Below are 27,939 nucleotides of genomic sequence, written 5' to 3'. Positions count from 1 at the left end.
TCGGGGGAAGCTGGCATGATTGCTGAGAGTGTAGACCGCAATTGACGAACTACAGTTGTCTCTCTCTCTACGATCTCTGCAATTAGGTACTTCTTATGCATTTTCTTTTCTTTTCTGCTTCTCATTTTTCCGACTCTTGTTTTTTAAACGAAATTATTGGCATAAAAGAGGAAAGTGTTCTTGAAATTTATGTTTATTCTTGTGATTTCAACAATCTTTTTTTTTTTTTTTGGGAAAATAGGTATGTTTTAGTAGAAGAGTGGCAATTTTGGAGTTGAATTTCAGTTGAAAATTCTCTTATCTCAAACTTTTGTTGTTTAATTTGGGGAATTTTTCTTTTAAGAGTTTTTTATTTTTATTTATTTTTATTTATATTTATTTTTATTTGTAAGTCTTTTTATTTTTTCATTTGGGATTGCTTTCAAATTCCTAGCTTTGGTGTTGAATTGCAACTTGTTTTAATTTCTGGATTTTTCTGTGATTGTTTGCCGAGAAAAACTGCGGAATATAGAAGGAAAATGGATGTGAAGTTTTACCTTTCTTTTGTTCCTTCCTTTCTACTTGTTACTAAAATGAAGCATTCAAGCTAAAGTATTTTTAATAGATTGAAATTTAGTTAACTTTTTTAAGCTAAACTATGTAATATATGAGGTTTGAATTTTTCTCATCTTTTATTTTTCTCTGGTTTCTGGGCAACCAAACGGATTTGAAAGTAAAATCTTACATCATGTTAAAAAATTTAATTTTGCTCTGTGGGCGTTTTTATTTTTATTTTTTGAATTTATTTTTATTTTATTAATTTTAATGTTTTATGAAATACTCAGTCAGACTGAGTATGTGAGATAAGGCTTCATTGTTCAATGCGCTGACATTTTCTTTATGAGTTCAGAATGGGTGGTGTTGTTTCAAAATATAAATGAGTATTTTACTCATTCCAATTTGATTAGGTCATTTGAGTATGATTGTTCTTTTTCTTTTTGATTTTGGACAATGTCATACCAAATGATTAATATGGTTGTGGGTGTCTGATGAATAGATATGGAACTAATGAAGATATAATGGTTTTGTCTCTTATAGAACTGCGGTGAAGTTTGTCGAGTTGTGATTAGAATTGCACTATTCTGATCACTTAATAATGGATTCTGCAAGGAGCTGGTTTAAAAAATTTCATCCTAAAAAGGATAAAATGAGTTCTAACAAAGAGACAGACAATATGAAGGATTTGTATAAGCCTCCAGTGGATGAGGCTCCTTCAAATTCCACAAAAGAGAAGGTTGCTGCCGCAAAGCATTATATCGAGAATCATTACAAAGCACAAATGAAAAATCTGCAAGACAGAAAGGAGAGGTAATTTAGAGAAATTTTAAATCCTTGGGATCATTTCTCTGCATTTGATTATTTTATAAGTTTGGCCAAATGATTACCATTGTGTGCTTATCTGTCAATGCTAATATCCTAAGAAAGACCATGTTGTTCCTTTTGTAGGTACAGTTATCAAATGCTCCCATTTTCACTTTATATTTCCAAAAAGCTTTTGTGTTGTAATGCAAAATGTAGATCAGAAATTGTCTAATACCTGAAGAGGCTTGAGAGTGAACATGTGTGTGTGAGAGAGTTGTATGCAAGATAAAAAAGAGCAATGAGCAGTACAAAATTGAGAATCCTTAGTTCACAGATGGTAAAACCATGTTGTTGCCTTTACACATTGTTATGAAAGAGGTGGATAAAAAATTGTCATCAAAACTCTGAATCATCGAAACTTTGAATCTTGCTAAAGAGAGACAGAGGGAGAGAGGGAGAGAGAGGGAGGGAGGGAGTTTTATGCAAGATAGAAAAGAATGTTGAGCAAAGTAAATGTGAGAATTATTAGTTTTGCAGAGAAAGTAAAAAAAGAAAATAAAAAAATTGTCTTTATTGAAACTTTGAATCTTAATGATACCTGAAAGGTTTCCAAATCATTTGACTGGCAAGGTGGATTATGCTTCAGGAAGCACCTCTATTATATGGCTAGAGGGACTACTAAATTCCATTTTGAACCTTTATCATTATGAGTAAGAGCACTGCATGTACTGCTAGGAATACAGGAAGGGTTACTTGTGAAGGAAGCTTTAAAATGGGCTCCAGTCCCCCAAAAAGGGGGATCTGCTATATACATAATCATTAGAGTTTGGAGACCAAGTAGGAGACCAAACTGGCGAGTCACTGACTTATGACATAGGCTGGGATTAGGTTTGGTGAATAATATGGATTTTGATTTATTGTTTCATCATTTTATGTTTTATAAACCCATTTCAGGGTTTTCTTAAGGGACTACTAATTTCATTTTCCTTATTTGGTATCACTGTTCAGAACTATGGGCCATTGGCAGGCCAAGTTTGTTCTGCTAGCTGTCTGGCTGACACTGCACATTTTGTCTTGCAGTTATGTTATGTTCTTGTTTTAGTAATGATTTTTAGGTTTCAATTTTATTTTTGTTTTTTTATTCTATTTTTTATTATTTGGGAGGATTTGAGCAGTTGGACTTACACATTATGCAATTGCTCAATAATTTTTCATAGATGTTCTCAACTTCACTCCTTGGTTGTCTCTAACTCCACCATTGAATTTGCATTTATTGAGTTTAAATCTTTATTATGTTTGTGTAGATGCATATATGATTTTATGCCTGCTATGAATTCATGCCTATGGTTGGTAATTGTCCATCTATACAAAAGCATTCTTGTTCAAGTTAAGAATGCTAGGTTCCTTCTATAACTGGTTAAATCTCTTGTGAGTATGTCCAAAACCACAAAGTTCCTTTTCATTTTTAATTGAATTTTAAGAGATCTCTTAATTTTTCCATCAGGTTTGGCTGACTGTAGGTGTCTTTAGCCTTTAGTTTGTTACTATCAGAATATTTATTTAGTTCTTTATTTTCAAAATTTCAGTTCCACTGAATGTTTCCAGCATTTCCATTCTTTCTCTCTTAGAGTGCTAAAAATTTATTGAATTTCTTTTTTTGTTGACTAAATGCAGACGCTGGGTCTTGGAGAGGAAACTTGCTGATGCTGATGTATCTGAGGAAGAGCAAATCAATCTTCTGAAATATTTTGAGAGAAAGGAGACAGAGTATATGCGTATCCAAAGACATAAGATGGGTGTTGATGACTTTGAACTTTTGACCATTATAGGAAGAGGTGCCTTTGGAGAGGTTTTTATCTACTTACCTTGTACTATTTTATGTTATGCACCTTTTCTTAACATTCTCAGTTGAGATGAGATTTGTCTAGTCTAATTTTGGGGTTGTTGTGCAGTATACTTTTTGTTCTGGTTGTTTTAAATACTTAATTTGTTGCTTGTTTCTTTGTTGGGTGCACAAATCATTAATTGGGGATTATAGATAAATGGATAGGGAACTTGAACTTGAGACCTCAATTTTGAGCTACCAATCTATCCCAAAAGCTTAAGCTATTAGGTAGTGAACCAAAAATGTACACAAACCAACATAAGATAAGCATTGGTAATCTTGAACTTTTGATCATTATAGGAGTGATGCATTTTGGGGATTTTATTTTATTTTTTAATTTTATACTATTTTTAAGGAGTTATTTTTTCTACAATCTTTTGTACATTTTCTTGATATCCGAAATGATCTGACATTTGTCTAATCTATTCTCAAGATTGTAATGGAGTTTTTGTTGTGTTATTCTTTACACTATATACTTAACAGGTTAATTGATTCTTTTGAACTATTACCTTTCTCATGGATCTTTATATATTTTTTTTCTTCTTTCATGAGGACTAGTGTAGTTTTCCTCATTTTTTGTGGTAAGGTTCACTAAAATAAAAGACTTTACTTACATCATTAGATTATGACATTTACCTTTGATGCAAAAGCTTTTGTTTCCTTGGTTTGAAATTTCATCCCTATTATGTTGACCCACTATCAACACTAATACTACCTGCAATTCTGATAATTACGCTGACACCTTGTAAGATATATAATTGACCTCTCCTATTGATGTTTGTCAGTTAACAATGTTAAACATGTGGGCGAAATATCTAAATGCCCCTTTACTTTTTAAAAGCAAAATAGTGTTTTTTCTGCAATACAACAACCTATCTCTGTTGCCAAACAAATGAAAGAGCACAATTAGCCCCATTTTAGTCCTAATCCCTAAAATTATAAAATTATTTATTTGTTAAATTTCTTAGTAACCAAATATGGAGTAATTCCTTCATCTTCCTCATTCTTTTTCATCCTATTAGCCCTAATCACCAAAATCATAAATGCCTTCATTTATTAAATTTATCAACATACAAATGGGGGTAAATTAAATCCACTAGTAGTCATATTCAGATTTTTTCTTAGCAATTTAATATAAGTACATTGAATGATCAAGTATTTTCTTAGAAGCCAAACAGGGAGTGAATTGAATGTCACAATCCCTTGAAACAATCCAAAATTTCTAATCACAAACAGATTGAGGTGGATTTAATTCTTTTTTACTAAAATTTCTCATGAATTGAAAGTCTTCTGATCAGATTCTAGGGGGTTACAAATAAAATGGGGCGCTCAAATCGGATTGGAGGAGTTTGTGAGTAGTTTTTGTTGAATATATGTACTTGAGGATGCTTCATTGGGTGGAGAAGAAGACAACGGCTTGGAACTTTCCCAATAAACCTTTCCCATGCCCAAGCTACAACAAATAGGTTCACAGTGTCTTGAATTTCCCCCGAAATTGAAGATTGGGTTAGGCATTGCTTGAGGTTTTTGCTAGGAATCAAAACAAATTAGACAAACAATGAGGGCTTCGATGCAAAAAATTTTCTTGAGGAAGGTTCGGGTGAGAAAATTAGGGTGAAATTTCAAGGGTTGTAATAAAAAATAATGGGGGATATGTTTAATATTCTCATTTCTATTTGTTTGAAAAGAAATAGCTTTATGCCTTGGTTGTGTGTGCCATGGGCATGCACATGACTATGGTTTGTGCATGAGCTACTGTGGATTTTGGAAAATAATTAAAAAATAAAAGTATGAGGAAGATATGTATTTAGGAAGAAGAATGTGCAGATCCTGAGGTTCTGGGTTAGGGTTTGTATAGAGTTTTGAGGAGGAAGGAGAAAATTTATGGTTTAAGGTTAATTTAGAGTTAATTTATGATTTGGGGTTAATGTAATTTGTTTGGTTGCTTTTTTTTTATTCTTGTTTGGTTGCCAGTTGAAATGAGTTTCATTTGGAGTTAAATGGTAAACCTGGAATTTTTAGAAAGAATTTTGGTTGATGTTTGCAAAAATGCTGACTCTGTAAACAAAGTGGTAAGGGAAGAGTGGTTGCTTTATTTGATCAAAACTTGAGGGGAGGGCTTCATGATATTTGACACCAAATGGGCTGTTAGTGTAAATGTCAGACACCTTAGAGGAGGTGGTTATAATTTTGTCAAGGTTTCAGTAATTTTTAAGGTTTCTTTAATTTCCCATGTATATATAACAGGAAATAATTAAACATTAAACAACAAGAATTCCATGAAACCTGCTGTCAACATGTCCCCTAAAAGGATAGTATGTGGAAAATCCTTTCTAGCCAATAAATCAATATCTGCTGGTTGGATGATCTAAACATGCATCTTCATTCCACCCCTTTGACAATATTAAGAGAATTTATTTTTTTTTGTATCATGAAAAGTATGCTAGCTGTAATACAAAGTCTAGAACATGCTTACTCATCAATATTACCATTTCCTGAACATTCTTTTTGTTAGATTAATTCTACATAGTCCAGTTTCTTATATGTCTTGGCCTTGCCCCTTTACATCTCTGTTACTGTTGATCTATTAGGCATCATTGTGTCTAGTTTCATGTTCGGTCATCTTATTCAATTTTAGAATATACATACGTACAAATAACTGTGTTATATCTGTATATAATATCACTCTCATTCAACCCACTATTTATCTTTCTCAAGTGGGCTACATGATTCCTGGCTTACCATTTCATCTATTCAAAATCTTTGTATTCAGTTTAAGTCTAGAGATTGTTGAATCTATTCCTAGTAGTTCCACCCATCTTAATCTTTGCTTTCCCCTCTCCTTATTCTGTATCCAATTCTTTTTACTTCTCTTATTTGTAGTTATTAGTAGAAATACAAATGGCGTATTCAATAGCTGTTAAACTCTTAGTTATAGGGACTTTAATGTGAATGTATTTGCTGTAACCATGCAGGTGAGACTTTGCAGAGAAAAAACTACTGGCCATGTGTATGCCATGAAAAAGCTCAAGAAATCAGAGATGCTTCGGAGGGGCCAGGTACCTTCTGGGTCATTTGTGCTGCTTTTTTCCTTTGTAAATAAATATGATCTATAAATAAATAACAAGTGATTTACTGAATTATACTCAACAAAGCTTTACCCATACTGTTGCTGGTCAGCTACATGAATTCTGTTTTGCCATATTGCTCTGTCGAGGGACACATTTTTGTTTGTGAATGTATTAACATTTGTTGAAAACATCTAGGCTTCATAGTGGTAAAGGTTATACTAGCGGTGGACTTATGCAATCCTCTCCCCCCCCCCACCCCCCCCCCCCCCCCCCCCCCTCTTCCCCTTCCTTTTTTTTGTGCTTGGAACTGGCTGTACAAAAGATAAAAGTCCCACCATTGCATTGCATAGGCTTTGTTGAAAAGATTTTGTATTGAAAACAAAAATATTTAAATTTTTTATTAGATACTTGATAAAGAAAAGACCATTACAAGTCTATCGGGAGACATTTGATATAAAAAGGAAACGCATACAGAAAAGCCATGCTGAAAACAATTAGAGATTTCATCAACATATGGCTAAAGAACTTTGGGTTTCATCTACTTAAGCCTAAATCAAACATACACTTATCTTATTAGCTCTGATCACTACTGTTTTTGTATTTCTTTTCTTCTTTTTTGAAGGTGGAACATGTTAAAGCTGAACGGAATCTTCTTGCTGAGGTTGACAGTGCTTGCATTGTCAAGCTTTATTGCTCCTTTCAAGATCAAGAATTTTTATATCTTATTATGGAATATCTTCCGGGGGGTGACATGATGACGTTACTAATGCGCAAGGATACCTTGACTGAGGATGAGGCAAGGTTTTATGTTGGGCAGACAGTCCTTGCCATTGAGTCTATTCACAAGCACAACTACATCCACAGGTTTACTTCACATCTTTTTGTCCCCTTTGTTTATGAGATACGTGTTACCAATTGGTTAGAGCTGTTAGACTACTATGGTGATATTCCTACAGCATGGTTGGCATGTGGTACATACCTTGTGGATGTTATCCATCTATCAATGAGTCTAACCTTGCTATCCTGCTTTGGAAAATAATCACTTCAGTTAACCCTATATTTCTAATGTAGTGACCTTTTTATTTAGATTTCCTCATGGTATCAAATTGATTCAATATATGTCTTGTCTGGCCTTGCATGTTACAGGTAGTTGAGATGAGATATCCATTTACATTTATTCTGTAACAAATCTAGTTGTAATCTAATGCTTGATTCCACCCTGGGGCATGCATACCATTTATGCATACCTCTTTTATTTTATTTTACTTATTTTTGACTTGTATACATCTTTAGCATGCATGCATATACCTTAAAGTCCTTGGTAAATGAATTTGTTTTCCTTCACAGGGATATCAAGCCTGACAATTTATTGCTTGATCGTTATGGCCATATGAAACTTTCAGATTTTGGGTTGTGCAAACCCTTGGACTGTAGTAGTTTTCCCAATCTTAGTGAGAATGACTATGGAGTGGGAAAAAATATCAAACCTACATTAGACAGTGACAAACATTCTAACGTGCCTTCTGCACCAAGGCGGACTCAGCAGGAACAATTATTACACTGGCAAAAGAACAGAAGAATGTTGGTATGTTTCTCTTATCTCTTCTGGAATTTATTCATCCTTTGAACCAAAGATGCAAACAAAATCATTGAAATGTTAAATTGAAAGATGTTGGAATTTTTGGCATTCTGATTATGGGTTAGACATGCCTTATAAAAAAGCAAGCAACCTGGAGATGATTGCCTGCCATGTTGGTAAAAAAGCTGCCTACCTAACTGTCACTTCCCTTGAGCATTCATTCAAGCATAATTGTCATAACCAAACAGGAGAACCTGAATAGAAATGAACTTAGTTTTGCTCATGCAATGGACTGGAGTAGTATTAAACGTGGTTAAACTTGCTGATTTTGACATGTTTTGCTGAGAAAGGGTCCTCGGCGAGATGCTCTAGGAATTCCAATCAATAAGCTACATCAGGCTGTGTGAAGTTTGTTGCCATTTTGTATTCTCGTTTACTTAAGCAAAAAACATAAAAAGCCTTTCAATCACATAATTGTTTTTTGATAGGTATCAAAACCGCCTAAAAGATGGCGAAACAATTACACTAGAAGTATACAAACAAAGCCCCAAAAAAGCTAGGAAATAAGGAGACAAAAAGAACCCCGCCCCTTACTTGACAAACAGCCAATCTACAAAATCTATCAAAGACAACGCATGATCCTCTATATACACCTTAGCCCAATTTACTAAAGTATACATAAAAATAGATTTAATTGCTTGGTTGGACCGCTCGATGTCATTGAAAACTCTTCTATTTCTTTCATTCCAAATAGTCCACCATAAGCATAAGGGGGAAGGGGGGGGTGGGTGGGCAGCCCTTCACACTTTCTCCCGTTATATAACTACAAATATAAATATAACCACAAATAATCAAATATTTGAAATACTTAACATGTACAAGGAGTGTGTATATAATTTTTTTTTTTTCTTTCTAGTGCCTATTTCCTTTTAAGATGATATATTGGATTTTTATGATATGATGGTCTGATTGTTCAATCAAACAGTTTAAATCAGTGATTTGGCTCCTTAACGAGTTAATGTCTGTCTGGTCCAGAGTAGATAGTGATGCATATAGGCCGTGTTCTGTTCATGGAATTAGGAGATTGGGTTAGATTATACTAGTCTTGAGAAGTAGCATCTCTTGGGAACATGATGTAGGAATTTGTTGCTCCCCATTTTATTCAGAAACTGCAGATTCTACTCTTGGAATGGACTTTGAATATATATATATCTTGAGAAGTAGCATCTCTTGGGAACATGATGTAGGAATTTGTTGCTCCCCATTTTATTCAGAAACTGCAGATTCTACTCTTGGAATGGACTTTGAATATATATATATATGTATGTATGTATGTATGTATGTATGTATGTATGTATGCATGCATGTATGGTGACATTATTGGTGGGCCATGGTAGGGAAATTTTATGGTTTCTTGTGAGGTTGGAACCATCATGGTTATATATATAATGCTGACTTTATTGGTGGGCCTTGGTAGGGAAATTTTATGGTTTTAAGCCTTATGAGGTTGGAACCATCATGGTTTTAGGGTTTATTAATGGAATTTATGGCAGAATGGGATGAACTTTGAAGATGCCCTTGAGACCTGGTTCAAGTGGTAAAGGCTTGAGGTTGGTTTGTGGGAGGTTCCAGGTTCAAGTCCTAATGAGGACAAAAAGGGAAAAAATAAAAAATAAAAATGAGGTTGCTGAAATTTCTACAGCAGCTGGCCTAAGGTTTTGGGGGTGTTTGGGGGCTAAACTGAAGATAAAAACAGGTTAGGGTTATGAAAGTGGAGTCCTCTTGGTTTAAAAATAGAGAAAACCATGGCTGGTTTTGCAAAATGTTTGCCCATCAATGTGAGAAAACCTTCAATGTTTAAAAGCCTACTAAATCCCCTATAAATTTTATTATTCAAAGTCCGATCCCTAGGGGCCATAGTAATAGATTCTTGAAAATTTTTGAGGAGACGAAAAACCTTCCAAAACAAGAATAATCAACATAAATGACTCAAATTCTTCAATGTTGAAAGCAAACAGATGATGTGCTGGTTTGCTACTTGTTACCATGATTGGGTTCAAAATAGAAACAAATAAATAGGAATTTTTGGAAGATAAGGTTGATTGAACTAGTTGCTGGGCAGACCACCTTTTGCCTTGGTTTTCTGAGGGGAGTCACATTAGGACAAGTGTCTAATCTGACTTTACATGTATCACACAGTCATTACTCAGTTGATTGCTGTTTGTACCTGGAATAAATATAGTGAATGGCATTCTCCCCATCCAAGTATAAACATCAACACTGAAAGAGTAAGTATCTTTCATCACCATAAATTATTATGCTCCCTCAAAGAACAATCGTAAATCCTTGAGAGAACTATTGTGAGGAGAGCTTCATGGCTCTTAACAGAGAATGATAAGAGACCACCCAAAAGACAATTCATATGGCTTTCCATAGTCCTATCTGTATTTTCATCCTAGATTATACTTCTCCTTGGTGCCTTGCCTTTCCCTCAAAATAAAAATTCTCTCCCCATCCTGATTCCATTGATAGCAGACTGATTTGTTCATTTTTTGCAACTTAAAGAGAATGGAGAGGTTTGGATAGATATTTTTTATTTTGGGAAAATTATGCTTCGACAACCTGCAAAAATAATGAATGAATGCAACCCCCCCCCCCCCCCCCCCCCTTTTCACCCTTACCTATCAAGTACCTTACTTAAAAATAATCCCTTCCACATGCCCTTTAACCATAATTTGCTCTTTGTTCTAAAAGTGTAGTTCTCATTTACTTTATGAATCCCTCTACTTTAATGCACCCACCTTAATGCACTGAATTTCACTTTTTTCTACCTTTCATAATTTTTTCCCCTAATTGTCAATTTTTTAATGATGAATATTAATTCTTCTTTGGTAAAAAATGAATAACATTTTAAAAATTTATGAATATTTTAACACAAATTTGTAAAGAATAAAGACATAATTTTTTAAATGAATAATATAAATGGTAATAATAATAAAAATAACATGAATCATGGAATTTTTGTTAGAATTAATCATATTTTAGTAGATTATAAAATATGGTTTTAATAAGGTCATAAATTGTATTTTTTTTTTATAAAAATAAATAATAGTATTTTAGAAACTCATGATGATTAAGAATTTTTTGTTTAAAATGAATTATAAAACAAGCATAACAAATTTTAATAAATATGTAAAAAAACCACTTTTTTTCATTACGCATATAGATTTACTCATCAATCATAGATAGGGTATTACCAACTAGTTTGGTTTGAAAAAAAAAGATTCGGGAATGGAGCGAGAGAGCGAGCGAGAGAGCGAGGGCGATGAGGGAGGTTTTCGCGAAGGAAAGCGAAGAAGGAGAAGAAGGAAAGAGGGGAGTTTTGGGGTGGAGTCAAAGATTTTTGAGATCGGGGTGGAGGAGAAACAGGGCAAAACCCAAATCGTTATTGAGGAAAGCAAGGGAGGGGTTTCTTCATGGGTTCGTTTGGGGCTGTTGAGTGTAGAAATACTACTGGACAGCCTGAACCAGTGTATTAAGGCAGAGGATAAAGGAAAATGGGAAAGAGGTTGGAGGGAGAATGGGAGAGCCTATTCCATGGTGCGGGATGAGAACAAAGCAGGGGCTTTCATTAAATTAGGGGTGGTTGAACAGGAAAAGAGAAGTTTCAATATCTTTATTCCAAAAGGGAGAGGCGAGAGAGGGGGGTGGAACCTCATGGCGGAGATGTTAAAGAAGGTGGTAGGAAGCAATGGCAAAAAGGAGAACAAGCAGGAGGAAAGGGGCATGTTGAAAGCAAGTATGGGGCAGTCGTTTGCAGATATGGTAAAGGGGGCGAATGGCAGGGAGGGGGAAGTGATAAGAGTGGAAGTCAGAGAAGAAGAGATCAGGGGGAATCTGCGTAAACTGGAACATTGCCTTGTAGGTAGCTGGAATTCTAACTCAGAGAATGGAATGGACATGGAGAGACTAGGATGGGTGATGGCGAGGTCCTGGGGGTTGCAGGGCAAGCTAGGGCTGGCAAGGATGGAAAAGGGCAGGATTCTCTTGGAGTTCCAGTTTGAGGGGGAAGCCGATCGTGTTCTATCCTCTGGAAGCAGGCGGGTGGGAGGTGTCCAGTTAGGGCTGGAACGATGGAGTCCTAGGTGTGGATGTGAGGATGAAGGTGGGAGCAGGAAGGAAGTATGGGTAAAGATCCTAGGGCTTCCAGTTTCATTATGGGTTCCGTCCATCTTGCGGAAAGTGGGGGACGAGTGTGGAGGTTTCGTAGCCATGGATTCCAAGACGGAGAAGATGGCGGAACTGGAATGGGCTCGCATCCGTGTCAAGAGAAGGAATGGAAGCTTGCCGAGCAGATTAGATATAGTGGTGGAGGTGTGTTATTCCCTTATTCTCTGGTGGGAAGTGAGGCCGGAGATGAGGAAGGTGATGCCGGGCAGCCGTATGAAAGGAAAACACAGCCAGGAGGTCAGGGGTGAAGCTGCGGCACGCGCTACCCCGCGCGTTGGTGAGTTGGACAGTGCAAGGCCCGAGACGCTGCTGCTGCCTGCTGACGCGATTGATGGGCAAGTCAGAGGAGTGGGTGGGGATAGGACTGGCAAGCGGGCCAGAGCAGGGTCTGGAGCCCCGTCTCCTGCGGATCTGGGTCAGGAGGATGGGCTTCTTCAGTCAGGCCCGTATGTGGGCAGGAAGGAGTCCAATGGGTCCAGCCCTCTTCCAAATCGGCATGGGGTGGCGTCTGATGGGGCTGGGCCTGATGAGGGTCCGCTATCTCCTAAGGCCCAAGGAGGGGAAAAAATGATAGTGAGCCATCTAAAAGGGCTAAAGCTAAAAGGGGTGGTGATTGAGAAGGATGGGCCTGGGATTGGGCCATCCTATTCTAAGCCAGGTTGGTGGGCTGATGCAAACCCAGATATGGCTGGAAATAATGGTCTGGTGGGGGATTATTTAAGCCCGTCCCAGCCTGAGAGCAGAAATGGTAAGTTAGAGAGAGCTTCTCTATGGGCGCGGGACGAGTACAGTGAGGGAAGAAATAGAGAAGATGATTTTGTCAAAGTAAGGGAGATGGAAGACGGAGGGAAGCAGCAAATGGCACCGTATCATTCAATGACTGATCGGGCTTTAATTGAAGAGGAATCGAGGTATGGGTCTATTCAGATTCAAAGGGGGGGTAGGGCCTCGGGGTATTCTTCTTCTTCCTCTCTTCCTTTTGATCGGGCTCCGGAGGGGGAGTTTTACGATCATCCTGGGGTTGCTTGTGAGGAGATTCAAAATGATACCCCGCTGAGTAGGTGTAAATCTGTTGATAATGGAGGTGGGAGCTGGGATTGGATCGAAGTCAACATTGTGAATAATAACGACAAGGAGTGGGAGAGAGGATCACAGTTGGCTGTGACTCAAGAAGCTAGAGAGGAAAGGGAGAATGGATGGGAGGATTGCAATCTGGCCAAATTTAGCCAGTTTTTGGGCTTCTCGACAGAAGGGCTGGAGAAGGAGATCTTGAATTTCCTGGCAAAAATTAGAAAAAGAAGAGAAAAGATATACAGTAGAGGTGTTTTAGAGAAGACAAAATTTGAAAGGGAGTTGAAAAGGCTGGAATGCTCAATAAATTATGAGGGAGGGAGCAAGCAGAGTAGTCCTTCACAGGACAGAGGGTGTCAAATTGTAGAAGTAAATGAAGCTTAAAATTATGTGTTGGAATGTGAGGGGAGCTAATGATAGCTCTAAAAGGAAATTAATTAAAGCCGTTGTGAAAAGTCAGAAAGTAGATTTATTCTGTTTACAGGAAACGAAAATTCAATTGATGACTGAGTGGGTGGTTAGAAGTATAGGAGTGGGGAGATTCTTGGATTGGAGGGCATTGGATGCGTGTGGTTCGGTAGGAGGCATTCTGGTCTGTTGGGATAAAAGGCTGCTGGAGCTGTTGGAGTGGGAGGAGGGACAATTCTCTATCTCTTGTCGTTTTAGGAAGGTGGAAGATGGAGTTGTCTGGGTGTTCACGGGGGTGTATGGTCCGTTTACCAAAAATGAAAGGGACTGTATGTGGGATGAGTTAGGGGCAATTAGAGGATTATGGGAAGAACCCTGGTGTGTAGGGGGGGACTTTAACGTTATTCTTTCTCAAAATGAGAGGAATAGACAAGGGAGAATTTCTGCAGCAATGAGGAAATTTGCTCAGGTTATAGATGAGCTAGGGCTGATCGATCTCCCGATGCAAGGAGGAGATTATACGTGGAGTGGGGGGCCTAATAATCTGTATTGGGCCAGGTTGGATAGATTCTTGGTTTCTTCTAGTTGGCTAGATCAATTCAGTAGTGTGACTCAAAAAAGGTTGTCTAGGCCTGTTTCGGACCATTTTCCGGTGGTGCTGGAGGGTGGAACTGTGAGAAGAGGGCCTTCTCCGTTCAGATTCGAGAACATGTGGCTTAATGTTGAAGGGTTTCAAGAGTTAATCCATAGCTGGTGGCTGGGAGTGGAGGTGAGAGGCAGTGCCAGTTATAGGCTGGCTACAAAAATGAAAGCAGTGAAGCAAAAGCTTAAAGTGTGGAATAGGGAAGTGTTTGGGAGATTGGAGGATAATAAAGCTGCTGCCCTTCAATTAGTGGATCATTGGGACAAGGTGGAATGTGAGAGAAGACTATCAGAGGAGGAAACAATATCAAAAAAGGAAGCAAAGGACAGTTTTGCTAAGTGGGTCTCATTGGAGGAAACTCACTGGAGGCAGCATTCCAGAGAGTTATGGCTAAGGGAAGGGGACAAAAATACAGGCTACTTCCATCGCATGGTGGCTGCCCATCGTAGATTCAATCATATGGACAGAATTAAGATAAATGGGGTATGGATGACTGAGGAGAAGGATGTGAGAGAAGGGGTTGTTAATGCTTTCCAACATTTACTTATGGAAAACTCAGATTGGAAGGCGGATATTGAAATGCTACAGTTAGAGCATCTAAATCAGCAAGAGGCAGAGAACTTGGAGTACCCCTTCTCAGAGGTGGAAATCCATAGTGCCCTGTTGGAGATGAATGGGGACAAAGCCCCGGGACCGGACGGCTTTACTATGGCTTTTTGGCAAGATGCTGGGGCCTGGTTAAAGAGGAGGTGCTGGAATTTTTCAAAGAGTTCTATGAGCAAGGGGCCTTCATCAAGAGCATTAACAATTCGTTTCTGGTTCTGATTCCCAAGAAGGGGGGGGGGGGGGGCAGAGGATCTTGCGGATTTTAGGCCAATCAGTCTCTTGGGGGGGCTGTACAAACTCTTGGCCAAGGTGTTAGCCAATAGACTCAAAAAAGTGATAGGGAGAGTGGTATCAACTGATCAGAATGCTTTTGTAATGGGGAGGCAGATCCTTGATGCCTCCTTAATTGCAAATGAAGTAATTGATGCATGGCAAAAAAGGGGAGAGAGAGGTCTTATCTGTAAGCTGGACATAGAGAAAGCCTACGACAGTTTAAATTGGCAATTTTTGATGAAAGTCATGAGAAAGATGGGGTTCGGTCCAAAGTGGATGGGTTGGATGTGGAGTTGCATATCCACAGCCAAGTTTTCGGTGTTGGTGAATGGTGTGTCGGCTGGGTTCTTTCCTAGTTCTAAGGGGTTGAGGCAAGGAGATCCCCTTTCCCCTTACCTTTTTGTGATGGGGATGGAGGTGTTGAGCAATCTGATTAGGAGGGCTGTTGAAGGGGGGTTTTTGTCGGGATGTAGGATCCAAGGAGGAGGAGGGCAGCCTGTGCATGTTTCCCATCTACTTTTTGCGGATGATACTATAGTTTTTTGTGAAGCCAAGAAGGAGTTCCTAACTTATTTGGGTTGGATTCTATTTTGGTTTGAAGCCGCCTCAGGATTAAGGATAAATCTGGATAAAAGTGAAATATTCCCGGTTGGAGAGGTGGAAGAGATGGAGGAGATGGCTGCGGAATTGGGCTGCAAGGTGGGCTCTTTGCCTTCGGTGTATCTAGGGTTGCCTTTGGGGGCTCCTAACAAGAGCGTTGCCGTGTGGGATGGGGTGGAAGAGAAGATGAGAAGAAGACTTGCGCATTGGAAGCGTCAATATATCTCCAAAGGCGGGAGACTCATTCTTATTAAGAGCACAATGGCTAGTATACCATTGTATCAAATGTCTCTTTTCCGTATGCCAAAGTCGGTTGCGAGAAGGCTTGAAAAAGTGCAAAGGGATTTTCTTTGGGGAGGAGGAAACTTGGAAAGGAAAGTGCACCTTGTTAAGTGGGAGGTTGTGTGTACGGAGAAGGAAAAGGGGGGGCTTGGTCTAAGGAAGCTAACCCCGCTAAACAAGGCTTTGTTGGGAAAATGGATTTGGAGGTTTGCTTGTGAAAAGGAAAATCTGTGGAAGCAAGTGCTTTTGGCGAAATACGGGCAAGAGGGTCTTGGTTGGGTGACCAAAAAGGCTAATGGGGCGTTTGGAGTAGGGGTTTGGAAGGAAATTATGAAGGAAAAAGATTGGTGTTGGGAAAACATGGCGTTTAATATGGGGAATGGTTCCAAAATCAGCTTTTGGAATGACTCTTGGTGCGGTTGTACAGTGCTGTCCCAAAGGTTTCCTCACCTTTATGAGATGGCTGCTAATAGGAATGGCACAGTAGAAGAATTGTGGGATCAGAATGTGGGCCATGGTGATTGGGATTTAAGATTTGTGAGGGGTTTCAATGATTGGGAGCTGGAAATGGTAGGTAATATGCTCCATTTTTTGAGGGGGTTCAAGCCTACTTTAGAAGAGGATGCTGTTTTTTGGAAAGGGGGGAGAAACGGACAGTTTAAAGTAAAAGAAGCATACAACTTGGTGGTAAATACCGTGGCTAATAATTTCCCGAAGAACAACATTTGGGTGGATAAAGTCCCAACAAAAATTCTGTTTTTTGCTTGGGAGGCTACTTGGGGTAAGGTGCTTACGCTTGATAGGCTTCAGAAAAGAGGGTGGCACCTCCCTAATCGGTGCTTCTTGTGTGGTTGCGAAGAGGAGACTGTAAATCACATCCTCATACATTGTATAGTGGCAAAAGTCCTATGGGATATGATATGTGCTTTGGTTGGTGTTCAGTGGGTCTTTCCAGAAACTGTAAAGGAGGTCTTGTTAAGCTGGAGGGGCCCTTTTGTAGGGAAAAAAAGGAAAAAGATATGGAAGTCTATACCGTTGTACATTTTTTGGACCCTTTGGAAGGAAAGAAATAGGCTTGCTTTTAGGGGAGGGATGATAGATATTCAGAAACTTAAAAATTCTTTTGTCTGTAATTTATGGTGTTGGGCGAGAATGTATAGTGGAGAGAGGTCGATGTCTCTTATAGGCTCGTTGGAGTGGATAGCCTCCAATTAAGGGATGGTGGGTTTTTTGTTGTTTTTTGGTGGTGAGGCTTAGCTAATTTGTATACCCCCTGTATACGTGTGGCTTTTTGGCCTCTTATCAATATATTCTGTGCTTACTTATCAAAAAAAAAAAAAAAAACTAGTTTGGTTTGAAAAATTCTCATAATAATAATTTTTGGGTTTTAAATCATTCTAAAAATTATTAGGCTTGTTAAATTATCCATGCACAAGTCTCGTTTGATTAGGAATATGTTTGCCTATAAATAAAATTCCTAAAGTTATGGTTATGTGTAGAGGAGAAACTAGCATAATCATTTTTTACTAGTTTTATTGTAGGAAATTTTGGAATTATTGGCTTAAATTTTTAATTCCAAATTATTTCTAAAATTTTTTAGGTTTGTTAACAAATTCAATACATTAAATCTTGTTTGATTTGGAGTTTGTTTGCCTAATGAAAAAGTTAAAGAAGTATGGTTATGTGTAGAAGAGAAACCAATAGTCATTTTGGTCCTGCCCTTGAGGCTTGACTCAAGTGTTAAAGGGTTGGGAAGGGTTTGTGGAAGGTTCTAGGTTCAAGTCCCAATGAGGACAAAAAATTTACCTATATATATATATATGAACTGATAGTCATTTTGGTCCAATTTTGGCCAAGGAAATTCTAGTGTTAATTCACCTAATTTTTGAGTTCCAAATTATTTTTAAAAATTCATCGACTTGTTAACGAATTTAACACATTAAGTCCTATTTGATTTGGAGTTCGTTTGCTTAGTAAACAAATTTGAGGAGGTTATGGGAAATACAGTGGAAGTTGGGCAAAGAAGTGTGTACTATTTGTTTATGCATGTACTACCCTATGTGTAGACATGTACTACTTTGGCTATTGAGCAAAGACTTCAAGCCCCCTCAATGAGTTTGCTAACTTCTTCAAATTTTCTCACTAAGTAAAAGAACTCCAAATAATATGAAACTTGATGCGTTGAATTCATTATCGAATTAATTTTGAAAAATAATTTGAAGCTAAAAAATTAAGTCAAATAACTAGTCTAAAATAATTCTATCAAATTTTCCTTTGCATATAACTATACTTTTTTGAATTTTCTTATTACACAAATGGACCTAGAATTGAATGAGGCTTAATGTGTTAGATTCCTTCACTAGTTAGTAATTTTTGAAAATAATTTGGAACTCGGAAATTTTGTTAATTATTATAAGAATTCTAAGCAATTTTGTTTAGATTTCTTGACAGTAATTGGCAAGTAAATGTATACGAGTGATGAAAAAATTTAGTTTATTCACATATATAGAAATAAGTAAATTGTATTTGTTTTATAATTCATTTGAAATAAAATATTATTAACTATTATCATGTTTTAAAAGATTATTATTTATTTTTAAGAAAAAGTAATTTATCGATTTATTAAAATATCATTATTTATATTTTATAATTTCTATTCAAATATTATTATTTTTAACCAAAAAAACATAATTTGTGTTTTTATTATTAATGTTATTATTTATAAAATTTATCAATATATTATTTATTTAAAAAATTATTATGAATTTGTTTTGTATTTATTTCTTATATTTAAGATTTATTTAAAATAAATAAACATTTCCATGAATTTATAAATATTAGAATTCATTGTTAAAATTTTAAAAATTTTAAAAATGTTATTAGTTATTTTTAGTGGAAAAAAAATACAATATTAATATTTCTTTAAAAAATTGATAACTGGAGAAATTTTTTTATAGAAGGTGAAAAGAAAAAAGAAAGAAAAAGAAAATGAGTGCATGTAGCAAGGTGGATGGGTTTGTAAAGTAGGTGAGAAAGATTCTTTTATTATAAAAGCAAAGTTATTGTTCAAGGGCATGTGGGAGAGATTAGTTTTAAAATAAGGTACGTGATAGGTAAAAGTGAAAAGTGGGAGCTTCATTTATTCAATATTTTCAAAAAAGGCCCCAACATATAATTTTCCCTACCTTTTTTTTTTTCCCCTATTACCTGATATAAACATGATGATAGTAGAGGTGAATGTCACTGGGTTTTACTTTCCCTATTACCTTTTCCCAAAATCAGTTTTGGTTTATTTTGGTGATCATTCCGTGCTTTTGCTCTGATGCATGTATGTATGTGATCTTTTGTGAACATTTTATATTACAAACTTAAGCTCAAGTTGAGTTTACTTGTTTCAATGACTGTGTTTCGGTGATTGCTGTGTAATGACTATGATTCAGCAGAAAATGGTTTAGGTGCATGCTTTTTGCCACTCTGGACTACACTTCTTTTATTTGAATAAAAAATCTCAGGTATTGGATATATTTTGAGTCTGTTTTGTATTTATAGTTCTGTCATATGCTATCTAGGCTTATTCAACAGTTGGGACTCCCGACTACATTGCCCCAGAAGTACTGCTGAAGAAAGGATATGGAATGGAGTGTGATTGGTTAGTTAATTTGACCTTATTAGATGCTTTAAATCTTGTAATCATTTTAAATTTGCAACTAGACATTGCTTACAGGTGGTCTCTTGGGGCAATTATGTATGAGATGCTTGTGGGATATCCACCTTTTTATTCTGAGGAACCAATGTCAACATGCAGAAAGGTATATGTGTTGACTTTGTTATTCCAATTTTTTATCATTTTATTTTATTTTATTTTTGAAAATCTGGGAAAAATATCACACGAGAGGTTTATCACTATGACTGAAACAAAATAGTATGAAATATGTGAGGGGTGTCTTTGTTTAAAATCAACCATTATTTTTTCTTTATCTATTGATTAACTGCTTAGTAAGAATTTTTAAATTGTATAAAAGCATAACCATATCTTTTAATCTGCATAACAAGGGTGCTCCTTGGACTCAGACTTGAGATGAGGTTGCAAATAAATGTGGGAGCAACTTGAGCATGATGCATGTTTCTCAGAGGGGTGATTGTGCAATAAAAACCATCCAGAATATAGGTTAATTGGTAAATAGAAAAAGAATTAGCTTAGGAAGAAAACTTTTACTCCTATTGCATACTGACAGGATTAAAAGTTATCTATCTAGAGAATCTAAAAAACAGTGTCCAATGAGAGGGAACGTTTACTCTAAAGTTTCATGATAATGAAGCAATTGATTAGGGCATACTCTGATTAATGAAAAGGATAAAATCTGATACAAACCAAATGGTGCTCCAACAAGATTGTACTTCATTTTTGTATGTGCCTGGCCTGCTAAAACTTCATAATCAAACCTAGTTTGCTTTTCTTATTGGAAAACTGAAAAAGCTCGTAATGTAGGATAAAAAAGTGGAAAGATCACAAATTCAATAGGCATCCTACCAATTGATTAATCCATTGAAAATATTGAAAGTATTTATTATGATTCAGATAAAAACATTTTTAAAAAGTAAAGTTACATCCTCTTATAATGAATAAAAAAGCATCCACCACCAAATAGATGGTTTGCCTTCTAAGTGTGATGCTTGAATGCTAATATGCTTGTAGTGAGCATAGATAAAGCCATAAGTCTTTTGATGATAGCCCTTTTGTCGATTGAATTTCCCAAGAGGAGCTGTGGTTGGAAATGTTCTTATCTTATTTTGGGTTCCATCAGGCTTGATATTCTAGAATTTGAAAAATTTCTTGATTGGGTTTGTGCAATCAAGAAGTTTTTTACTACTGACACTGAAAGAAAATGTGAAAGTTGGTAGCAATGACTAATAAGACTTTGTGGTTCTAAATAGGCAGTATGGGAAAAGGTATGTAAGCAGGATGTATTTTGCTAATTGGTAACGAGGGGGTGATGCATATCTTGTGGAGGGTTGGTGATGTTCACCTGCTACCATCCAAAGTTGAGGCTAAACTTGCTTTGGTATTCCTGTCCCTCTTTGAAGGGGAATCTGTGTGGAGGAATTCTGAAGTTCCAACAGGAAGCTATCAAAGTCAGCACCTAGGAACCAGTTAAGCCTGCATGCTTAGAATGTGAAACTAGGTGTACCAATTTCTCTTTTTGGGAACCTATTCTGCATTAATCATATTAATTTTTCCCTGTTAAATACCTGACCCTTGTTCTTGAGACCAAGATCTTTCATACGTGTGTTTGTGTGCATGTGCATTTCAAGTGTTGCTTTCTTTAGTCATATGTTTTAACCTTGAAACCACCCCATCTGTGCTATTGGTTATGATCATAGTTAAGTACTTAATATAGTGTTAGCATGCATTTTTCCTTTTGGTATGGTTCATAAAGTTATTGATGATGGCATTGTGTTTGTATATCCTGATCAAACAATTGTTCAGCTAATGCTGTGCAGATAGTAAATTGGAGAACACACTTGAAATTCCCTGAAGAGGCGAAGCTTTCTGCAGAGGCTAAAGATCTCATAAGCAGACTCCTGTGCAATGTGGCACACAGGCTAGGGACTAAAGGAGCACATGAAATCAAAGTCAGCATACTTCAACTTTCTCAAGTTTCTATTGATCCATTATATTGGTAATGCATCTTTGTTAAAATTTAGTGGCTGGTTTTTATATCAGGCACACCCATGGTTTAAAGGTATCCAATGGGAAAGCTTATATCAGATGGAAGCTGCTTTTGTACCAGAGGTTAATGATGAGTTAGACACACAGAACTTTGAGAAATTTGAAGAGGTAAGAATGGTGGGTTTTCTATAATTTATTAATATATCTAAGAGGTATTGTCTGGTGCCTATTTGATGTTTTTAATCACATAAAGGTGAATATCAGAACCCATGTCTGTTAGTTTGAATATTTGTTTTTGTTCTTTTTAAAATTTAGAGAAATATTCAACCCTATGACATGTCACAGGTTATGTTGTTAGCAGTTTAGATGAGAAAACTCAGAAGCATTGTTGTAACGTGGCTTTGTTCTTTCCAACATGCTTGCTGATGGTTCCCTATGTGCATTCTTTTCCCCCTGATATATTTTAAGTGACAGTGTGCTTCACCATATGCGTTGATTATCTATTCCAATTTAACTATGAAAGTTGTGTATGTTTGTGATTTTACATCAATTTTACATCCATAGCACACAAAATAAAGTATTTGAGTTAGTGAATCCTTTGAGTTTATGAATGGAACAAGTGTTCATATACTTGTTTCCTATTTTCACAACCTTTTGTTGAAGATTGTGTGTTAGATAGGTTGCACGATTTACTCAATAAGTCTAGCTGTTAACCATTTTTTTTCTGGTTCTTTAGAAAGTGACTCGCATTTTGAATTCTTGGATATCCAGTCATGTTTGTGGTTGTTTGACTTCTTCATTGTTCAGTAGACTGTGTGTTGACATTTACGTCGCTTGATTTGTGTATATCTTGTTCAATATAGTAATTATTTTTTAACTTGTTCATGTGTCAATTGAAATATGTAAGGATAGATTGTCATGTAGACAGCTCTTGGGACCTCCAAATATTTGTTTCTGGACTAGATATGCTGCAGTCAATTTCATTGGATGATGCTATTCATCAGAAAATTTGCGGTCTTGTTGAGATTGTTGCTAGCATTCATGTGATGCATTATTTTAAACAACTGCACAATTTGGAATCCATTATTTTAAACAACTGCACTATTTGGACTAAGTTCTAAGTTGGCAGTTTCATCAATGAAGAAAATGACCAGGTTGTAGCCAGTGTTCAAAAGCAGAAGACTAGGTGTTAGGATTTGTGAATGCTTGGTGTTGTAAGCCTTGAGGTTTAATGCCTCTTTGCATTATGGGTGTTCATTGGGTAATGTAGGGCTGCTAAGAGTTGGAGTGATTAGAAATCATAATGGCATAGTGTTGAGAGCTTTCTTTGAACTTGCTAGAGAGGGATTGACCATTAAGACAAATTCTCACTTTTTGGCCTCACAATGGTATAGCACTTTATATTTACATATATACTACTTTACCTAGAAGCTCAAGTTGAAGCTACATTGTGGGATTCACTTTATTTTTTTGTTTCTTTTTGGGCTTACTGTACAGACTTTTTTAAACCCTACCCTTTGAGTGTAATTCAGCTTAGTTGGCTCTCGATTTGTAGACGTTAAGGTTGGGTTATAGGGGCTGCTGTTGGTTTACTTGTATAGGCCTTTTTGTTCTTTTTGTATAACCTTCTTTGTTTTGTGGAGGTTTGCTTAGTTACTTTTGATCAGGTTTGTTTTTCATGAGGAGGACCTCTCATCCTTCTTTTGTTTTTCTATTAATACATTTTTTTGTTTCTGATCAAAAAAATAAAAATAAAAATGGCAATACTAGTATTGTGAAAGTTTCATTCAATATGAGATGATAGAAACCTCATTCAGCTTAAAAAAGGGCTTAAATGTGAAGTAACATTCCCTTGGTTTTGAGCACTTTTTTAAGCCATAAGATCCTTTAATGAAATTACCTAAATGTGCTCGAGAGCTTTTGATCCAGCTAAGGCTCTGGGTTTTCTAACCTCTTGTTCAAGGGGGATTCTGATATTGTTATCTTTTGAGTGTCTAAAAGGGAAAGAGGTCCATGAAGATATGACTCCTCCAAATTATTAATGCTTCTATAGACTAAAGATGCTCTTTTTCTTGGATCCATGCTTAGCTAATCATGCTCCAGATGTTTCAGCAAAACAAGGAGAATACCCGGTTTCCTTTGTAGGGTTATTTTATTTTATTGTCTGTTTTTTTAATTTTATTTATACATTTGCATGTTTTGTCTTTGTTTTTTTTTTTTTCTTTTTTTTTGTTTTTGTTTTCTACCACACTGAGTTTTGTAGAGATTTTTTGTCTATACATTGTTTTGTTACCTCTTTCAGTTGTGCAGTTAGTTTTACTATTCTTTTGCAGTCTTTCATTTTTACTTATTTTTCTTTATCAGTGTTTGTATCAAAAGTAATTCATAAAGTCTGTATCTATTTTGATGTCCAAAGTTGCGGCTTGAATGTGTATTAAATGAGATGTATAATTCTTCTTGGAGCTGTCCAAAACTGATTCTACTTCTGAACAGTTATATTTTCATTCAACAAAAGTTAAGGATGTTGGGTATGGGTTCATTGTTGATAAGTTGATTTCATCAATGGCTCTTTCTTGCCTCTGAGCTTTAAAGTATATATTCCACAGGTCCACCAAAAGTGCATATCTCTATGTGTGCATGCAGTCTATTTTTTGTGATATGATTTCTTGAACTATCATACTGAAGGTTATCTGACCACAGAAATTAAATGATTTATCTTCTTGGTATTACTCCCCCACCTTTTCTAATGTCTGGTTGAATTCCTTTGTATTTTATAAAAAGTCTGATTGTTGCGAAGAGTTAGCTGGCATTTTCCCTGTAGTTTATGGGGTTAGATAGTATGCATCTAGTTCAAAAGGCTGTGAAAAGATGCTCTCACTTGAAGTTTATACATAAAGATATGCCTTGTCTGTATATATTTTACTTTCCTAACTTCTTCAACACTTGGGTATTGGCAGAATGCATGTTTCAATTCTCTTTGACATCTTTTGTTGTTATCATTTTTGCATTTATGAATTATGATGATATACCTTTTGCTACTGTGTGCACAGTTGGGGACTACAGCTCAATCGTCATCAAGGTCAGGTCCCTGGAAGAAGGTAAGTTTCAGACCTTGTATTAATCTTTTGCATTTATGAATTGGTTTCAATCTTGTTTCTCATCATTGGTGGCTGGGGATTTTAGACATTGCCATTTAATTGCAATATGTTGAAATGAACACTTTGTTTTTGTTCAAAAATAAAGGATGTCACATGGAATGTGTGTACTTATCTTTGTAGGACAAAAATATTAAGCCATTATCAAACAAGATGGGAAAGGAAAAATAAAATCCTGTAAAAGGAAATTGAAAGTGCAAACAAAATAAAAAAGAGGGAGAAGAGAACAGATACAAAATTCTGTATGCTAAACAGTAAGTTTGTACAAAAAGGGTACATGACTGTAAGAGTGTTGAGTGAATGGAAGCTCAGAAATCTTTGTTGGTTTTAATTTCAGGGTTTTGGGATTTGCTTGTGTATATCCCTTTCTATGGACAGGGAATTACTACTATGTTTTGTGGCAGGCTCAATAAGGGATGACTTGAACCACAAGACATCATGGAGATAAAATCCTGGTGGGTTGTGGAAACGTAGTGTATTATGGAAGAGGATAGAAGATAAGAAAGTCCTGATACATTAGGAATTTAAGTCCTGAATATTCAGAAATTAATTATCTATTAAAAAAATATATAAATTGAAAGATCATAAACTATGATGTGAAATCACTGGCTTTTTTATAGAAGAGGTGAAGGAAAAAGGCCAAAAAATTCTGATTTCTCATAAGGTAAGAGTTTTCCACATGAAAAACCTAGAATGCTGTTTTACTACTCGACATATGGTGTGTTCCTCTAATCATAATTTTATGGGGATCGTATCTTGATACACTTTTACTTATGGCTGTTTTAGAAAATACTGCATGATTGTGGCAGGGTCAATTGATAGTTCACTCATTGTCTTCAAAGTTCAACAGTCCATTTGTATGATTTTATAGATGCATTGAAGGTTTAGTAACAAGCAGTAGGTGTGGCATAATAGATGCCTGTTTAGTTTTGTATAAATGTGGGAAGTATGCAAAGTACAGGATCCATTTAATTTTATATCTGATATATGTATTGGATATCGTCCATCGTTGTTGATCAGTGGTCTTTGTACATCATGGCGATCTTTTTTATTTCCTGGTAATTAACTTTGTGCTTATTTGATTCAAATTAGGCATCGACATTTTTTATAGCTTAAAGCTACACTAAGTTTCTTTTTCAAGAGTCAAGATATTGGAACAATGAAATTGTTTAAAACATGCAAATATTTTAACAGGATGGCTGGACTTATATAAAATCTGAGAAGTTCAACGCTGGTTCCAAGCTTTCCTGTTAAGATTTATAAAATTTATAAATCCTTTTTTTTTTTTAGGATATGTAAATTGTGAACATTTAGCCATGACTTCGCTGTTTAATATATATATATGTTTATATATATTGGGTTCCTATTTTTTTGTATCTCTAAGTGCAATGTTGCATGGACAAGTAAGATGGATTGACAGAAATTTGAGTTTTGCTAAAATAGAAGATTTCAAAGAGCATGATTATATAGTTTTACAAATATGCAAATGGTTATGTTGAATTTTTGAGTTCCCTCTCTATAGTCTTTTCTGAAATGAAACATATTTCCAAAGTTGAGTATTTTAAATTTGATTTGTTGTTGGTATAACTGTCAATAAAAGCCCAGATTTTTTAAATTTGATCTTTGTTTCATCCTTGTTCTAATCGATTTTGATTAGTAATAGGTGTCTTGCCTTGTCTAGGCATGTTTGCCCTTGTCTTTCCTGTGTTTAAAATTGCACCATCTTTTCATCCCATGAGTGTTTGTTTCCTTGTGTTTGTGTTTTGAAAATTTTCTTGACATACAGCCTTTTGGTGAGTTTTTGCTACTTAGCTCATCTTTTATTTCTAGTAGTCTGTATCTAGAATTTGAGAATTCTTTGATTCCTTATTTCATTGCAGATGCTTCCATCCAAGGATGTAAATTTCGTTGGTTATACATACAAGAATTTTGAAATTGTCAACGAGCATCATGTGCCTGGCATTGGTTAGTATTGACCTATAAAAATTTGTAATCAGTAGCTTGTTATGATTCAAAAACCCAAACTTTTCTATGATAGACCCATAATTCTATATTTTATTACGAAGTTTCCCTTTTACATGGCCATGTCATGCACATTTGTGACTCTGGGATTATCTCTACCCTTATATGCACCAGATGTTTGAAATTTTTTCTTAGAGATTTACCGACTGTTGAATATGTATGAGTGCAGCTGAGTTAAAGAAAAAGACGAATAAACCGAGGAGGCCATCTATCAAGACACTGTTTGGTATTTTTCTGATTGTTGTTTTCATTTTCTTTCGATTTATTTTCAGCATATGAATTCTCATTCACTGACACCTCTACTTGTTTCTACCTATTTCCATAGATACCCCTGATCCTCCTGATCAGCCTGTTCAGGGAAGCTTTATTAACCTTTTGCCTACTCAAGTGGAGGTCTCTGAAAGCCCTGAGCAATCACCTCAATCTAACAGACCGCCGAAATACCCACAAAGACCTATGCAAAGATGAAAGACAAGGTGGGCTTCACAAGTAAATTGTCCATAGTCAAAGCAAACAATAGGAAAGCAATTTTTTCAAATGTAAAGCCAGGCAGTAAAATGGGTTTTTGGGTTTCTATATTCTTTATGTTCTGCAATATAAGAACTCACTGTCTCATAGTCTCTTCTTTGTTGTTGTGTCAATAGCACAAATGATGATCCCCCGTATAATCACCTTGATTTTAGAAGGTAAGTGAAGAAGTATTGCAGCTTAGTTTTCTACATGTAATTTATTGTTTGTTTTCTTGTTATGCAGTTGATGTAACACACTTGTGGTTGATAACATCTCATTTAAAGTGATTGTGTAGTTGGTCCTCATAAAATATAAGATAAAACATGCATCTTGTTGCAATATTGGTTGCTCCAATGGAGATCATTCTGTCTTACATTTATGGTTGGAGTAAATATCGACACACCCGAGGTGTTCATGGTTAGACTTGCACAATTATCTTATCTCATGGTGAGTAGGGGTTGATGCAGGAACGTAGCCTGTGGGATGGTAGTGTCCGCAATTAGGTCCAAGGCTCATCTTGTGATTTTGGTTGTTAATGATAGAGAATATTTCTAGTCTTTGTGGATGAAATAAGGCTAAAATGTTCTTTAGG

At 36.2% G+C, this 27,939-nt stretch overlaps 1 protein-coding gene across 5 annotated transcripts; it reads left to right on the top strand.

Annotated features, from left to right (window-relative positions):
* Positions 1-27,701, top strand: LOC117922910 (serine/threonine-protein kinase 38-like). Of its 5 annotated transcripts, XM_034841126.1 has the most exons (15): positions 1-86; positions 1,078-1,347; positions 3,016-3,190; positions 6,202-6,285; positions 6,920-7,161; positions 7,645-7,882; positions 19,559-19,638; positions 19,714-19,798; positions 21,492-21,623; positions 21,715-21,828; positions 24,711-24,758; positions 26,696-26,780; positions 27,007-27,063; positions 27,163-27,313; positions 27,482-27,701. In XM_034841126.1, the coding sequence occupies exons 2-14, from the start codon at positions 1,136-1,138 to the stop codon at positions 27,303-27,305; spliced, it is 1,695 nt and encodes a 564-aa protein (XP_034697017.1). In that variant the 5' UTR covers positions 1-86; positions 1,078-1,135; the 3' UTR covers positions 27,306-27,313; positions 27,482-27,701. The 5 variants fall into 5 exon arrangements, with proteins under 5 accessions (XP_034697017.1, XP_034697016.1, XP_034697019.1 ...); XM_034841125.1 differs by having other exon boundaries at positions 27,163-27,701; XM_034841128.1 differs by lacking the exons at positions 27,163-27,313; positions 27,482-27,701 and having other exon boundaries at positions 26,973-27,063.
* The last annotated feature ends 238 nt before the right edge of the window (positions 27,702-27,939 follow it).

The sequence above is a fragment of the Vitis riparia genome, chromosome 10 (genome assembly GCF_004353265.1).
Source record: "Vitis riparia cultivar Riparia Gloire de Montpellier isolate 1030 chromosome 10, EGFV_Vit.rip_1.0, whole genome shotgun sequence".
NCBI classification, from domain to species: Eukaryota; Viridiplantae; Streptophyta; class Magnoliopsida; order Vitales; family Vitaceae; genus Vitis; species Vitis riparia.
The sequence above is the reverse complement of the archived record's forward strand: the minus strand, read 5'-3'. Positions and strand labels throughout refer to the sequence as shown.

Excerpts from the sequence above, each read along its gene's own strand:
- LOC117922910 (XM_034841126.1), top strand. The coding sequence starts at position 1,136 with ATGGATTCTGCAAGGAGCTGGTTTAAAAAATTTCATCCTAAAAAGGAT. Across the intron at positions 19,639-19,713 it reads TATGGAATGGAGTGTGATTG|GTGGTCTCTTGGGGCAATTA; the intron begins GTTAGTTAATTT and ends CATTGCTTACAG. Across the intron at positions 27,064-27,162 it reads ATCTATCAAGACACTGTTTG|ATACCCCTGATCCTCCTGAT; the intron begins GTATTTTTCTGA and ends CTATTTCCATAG.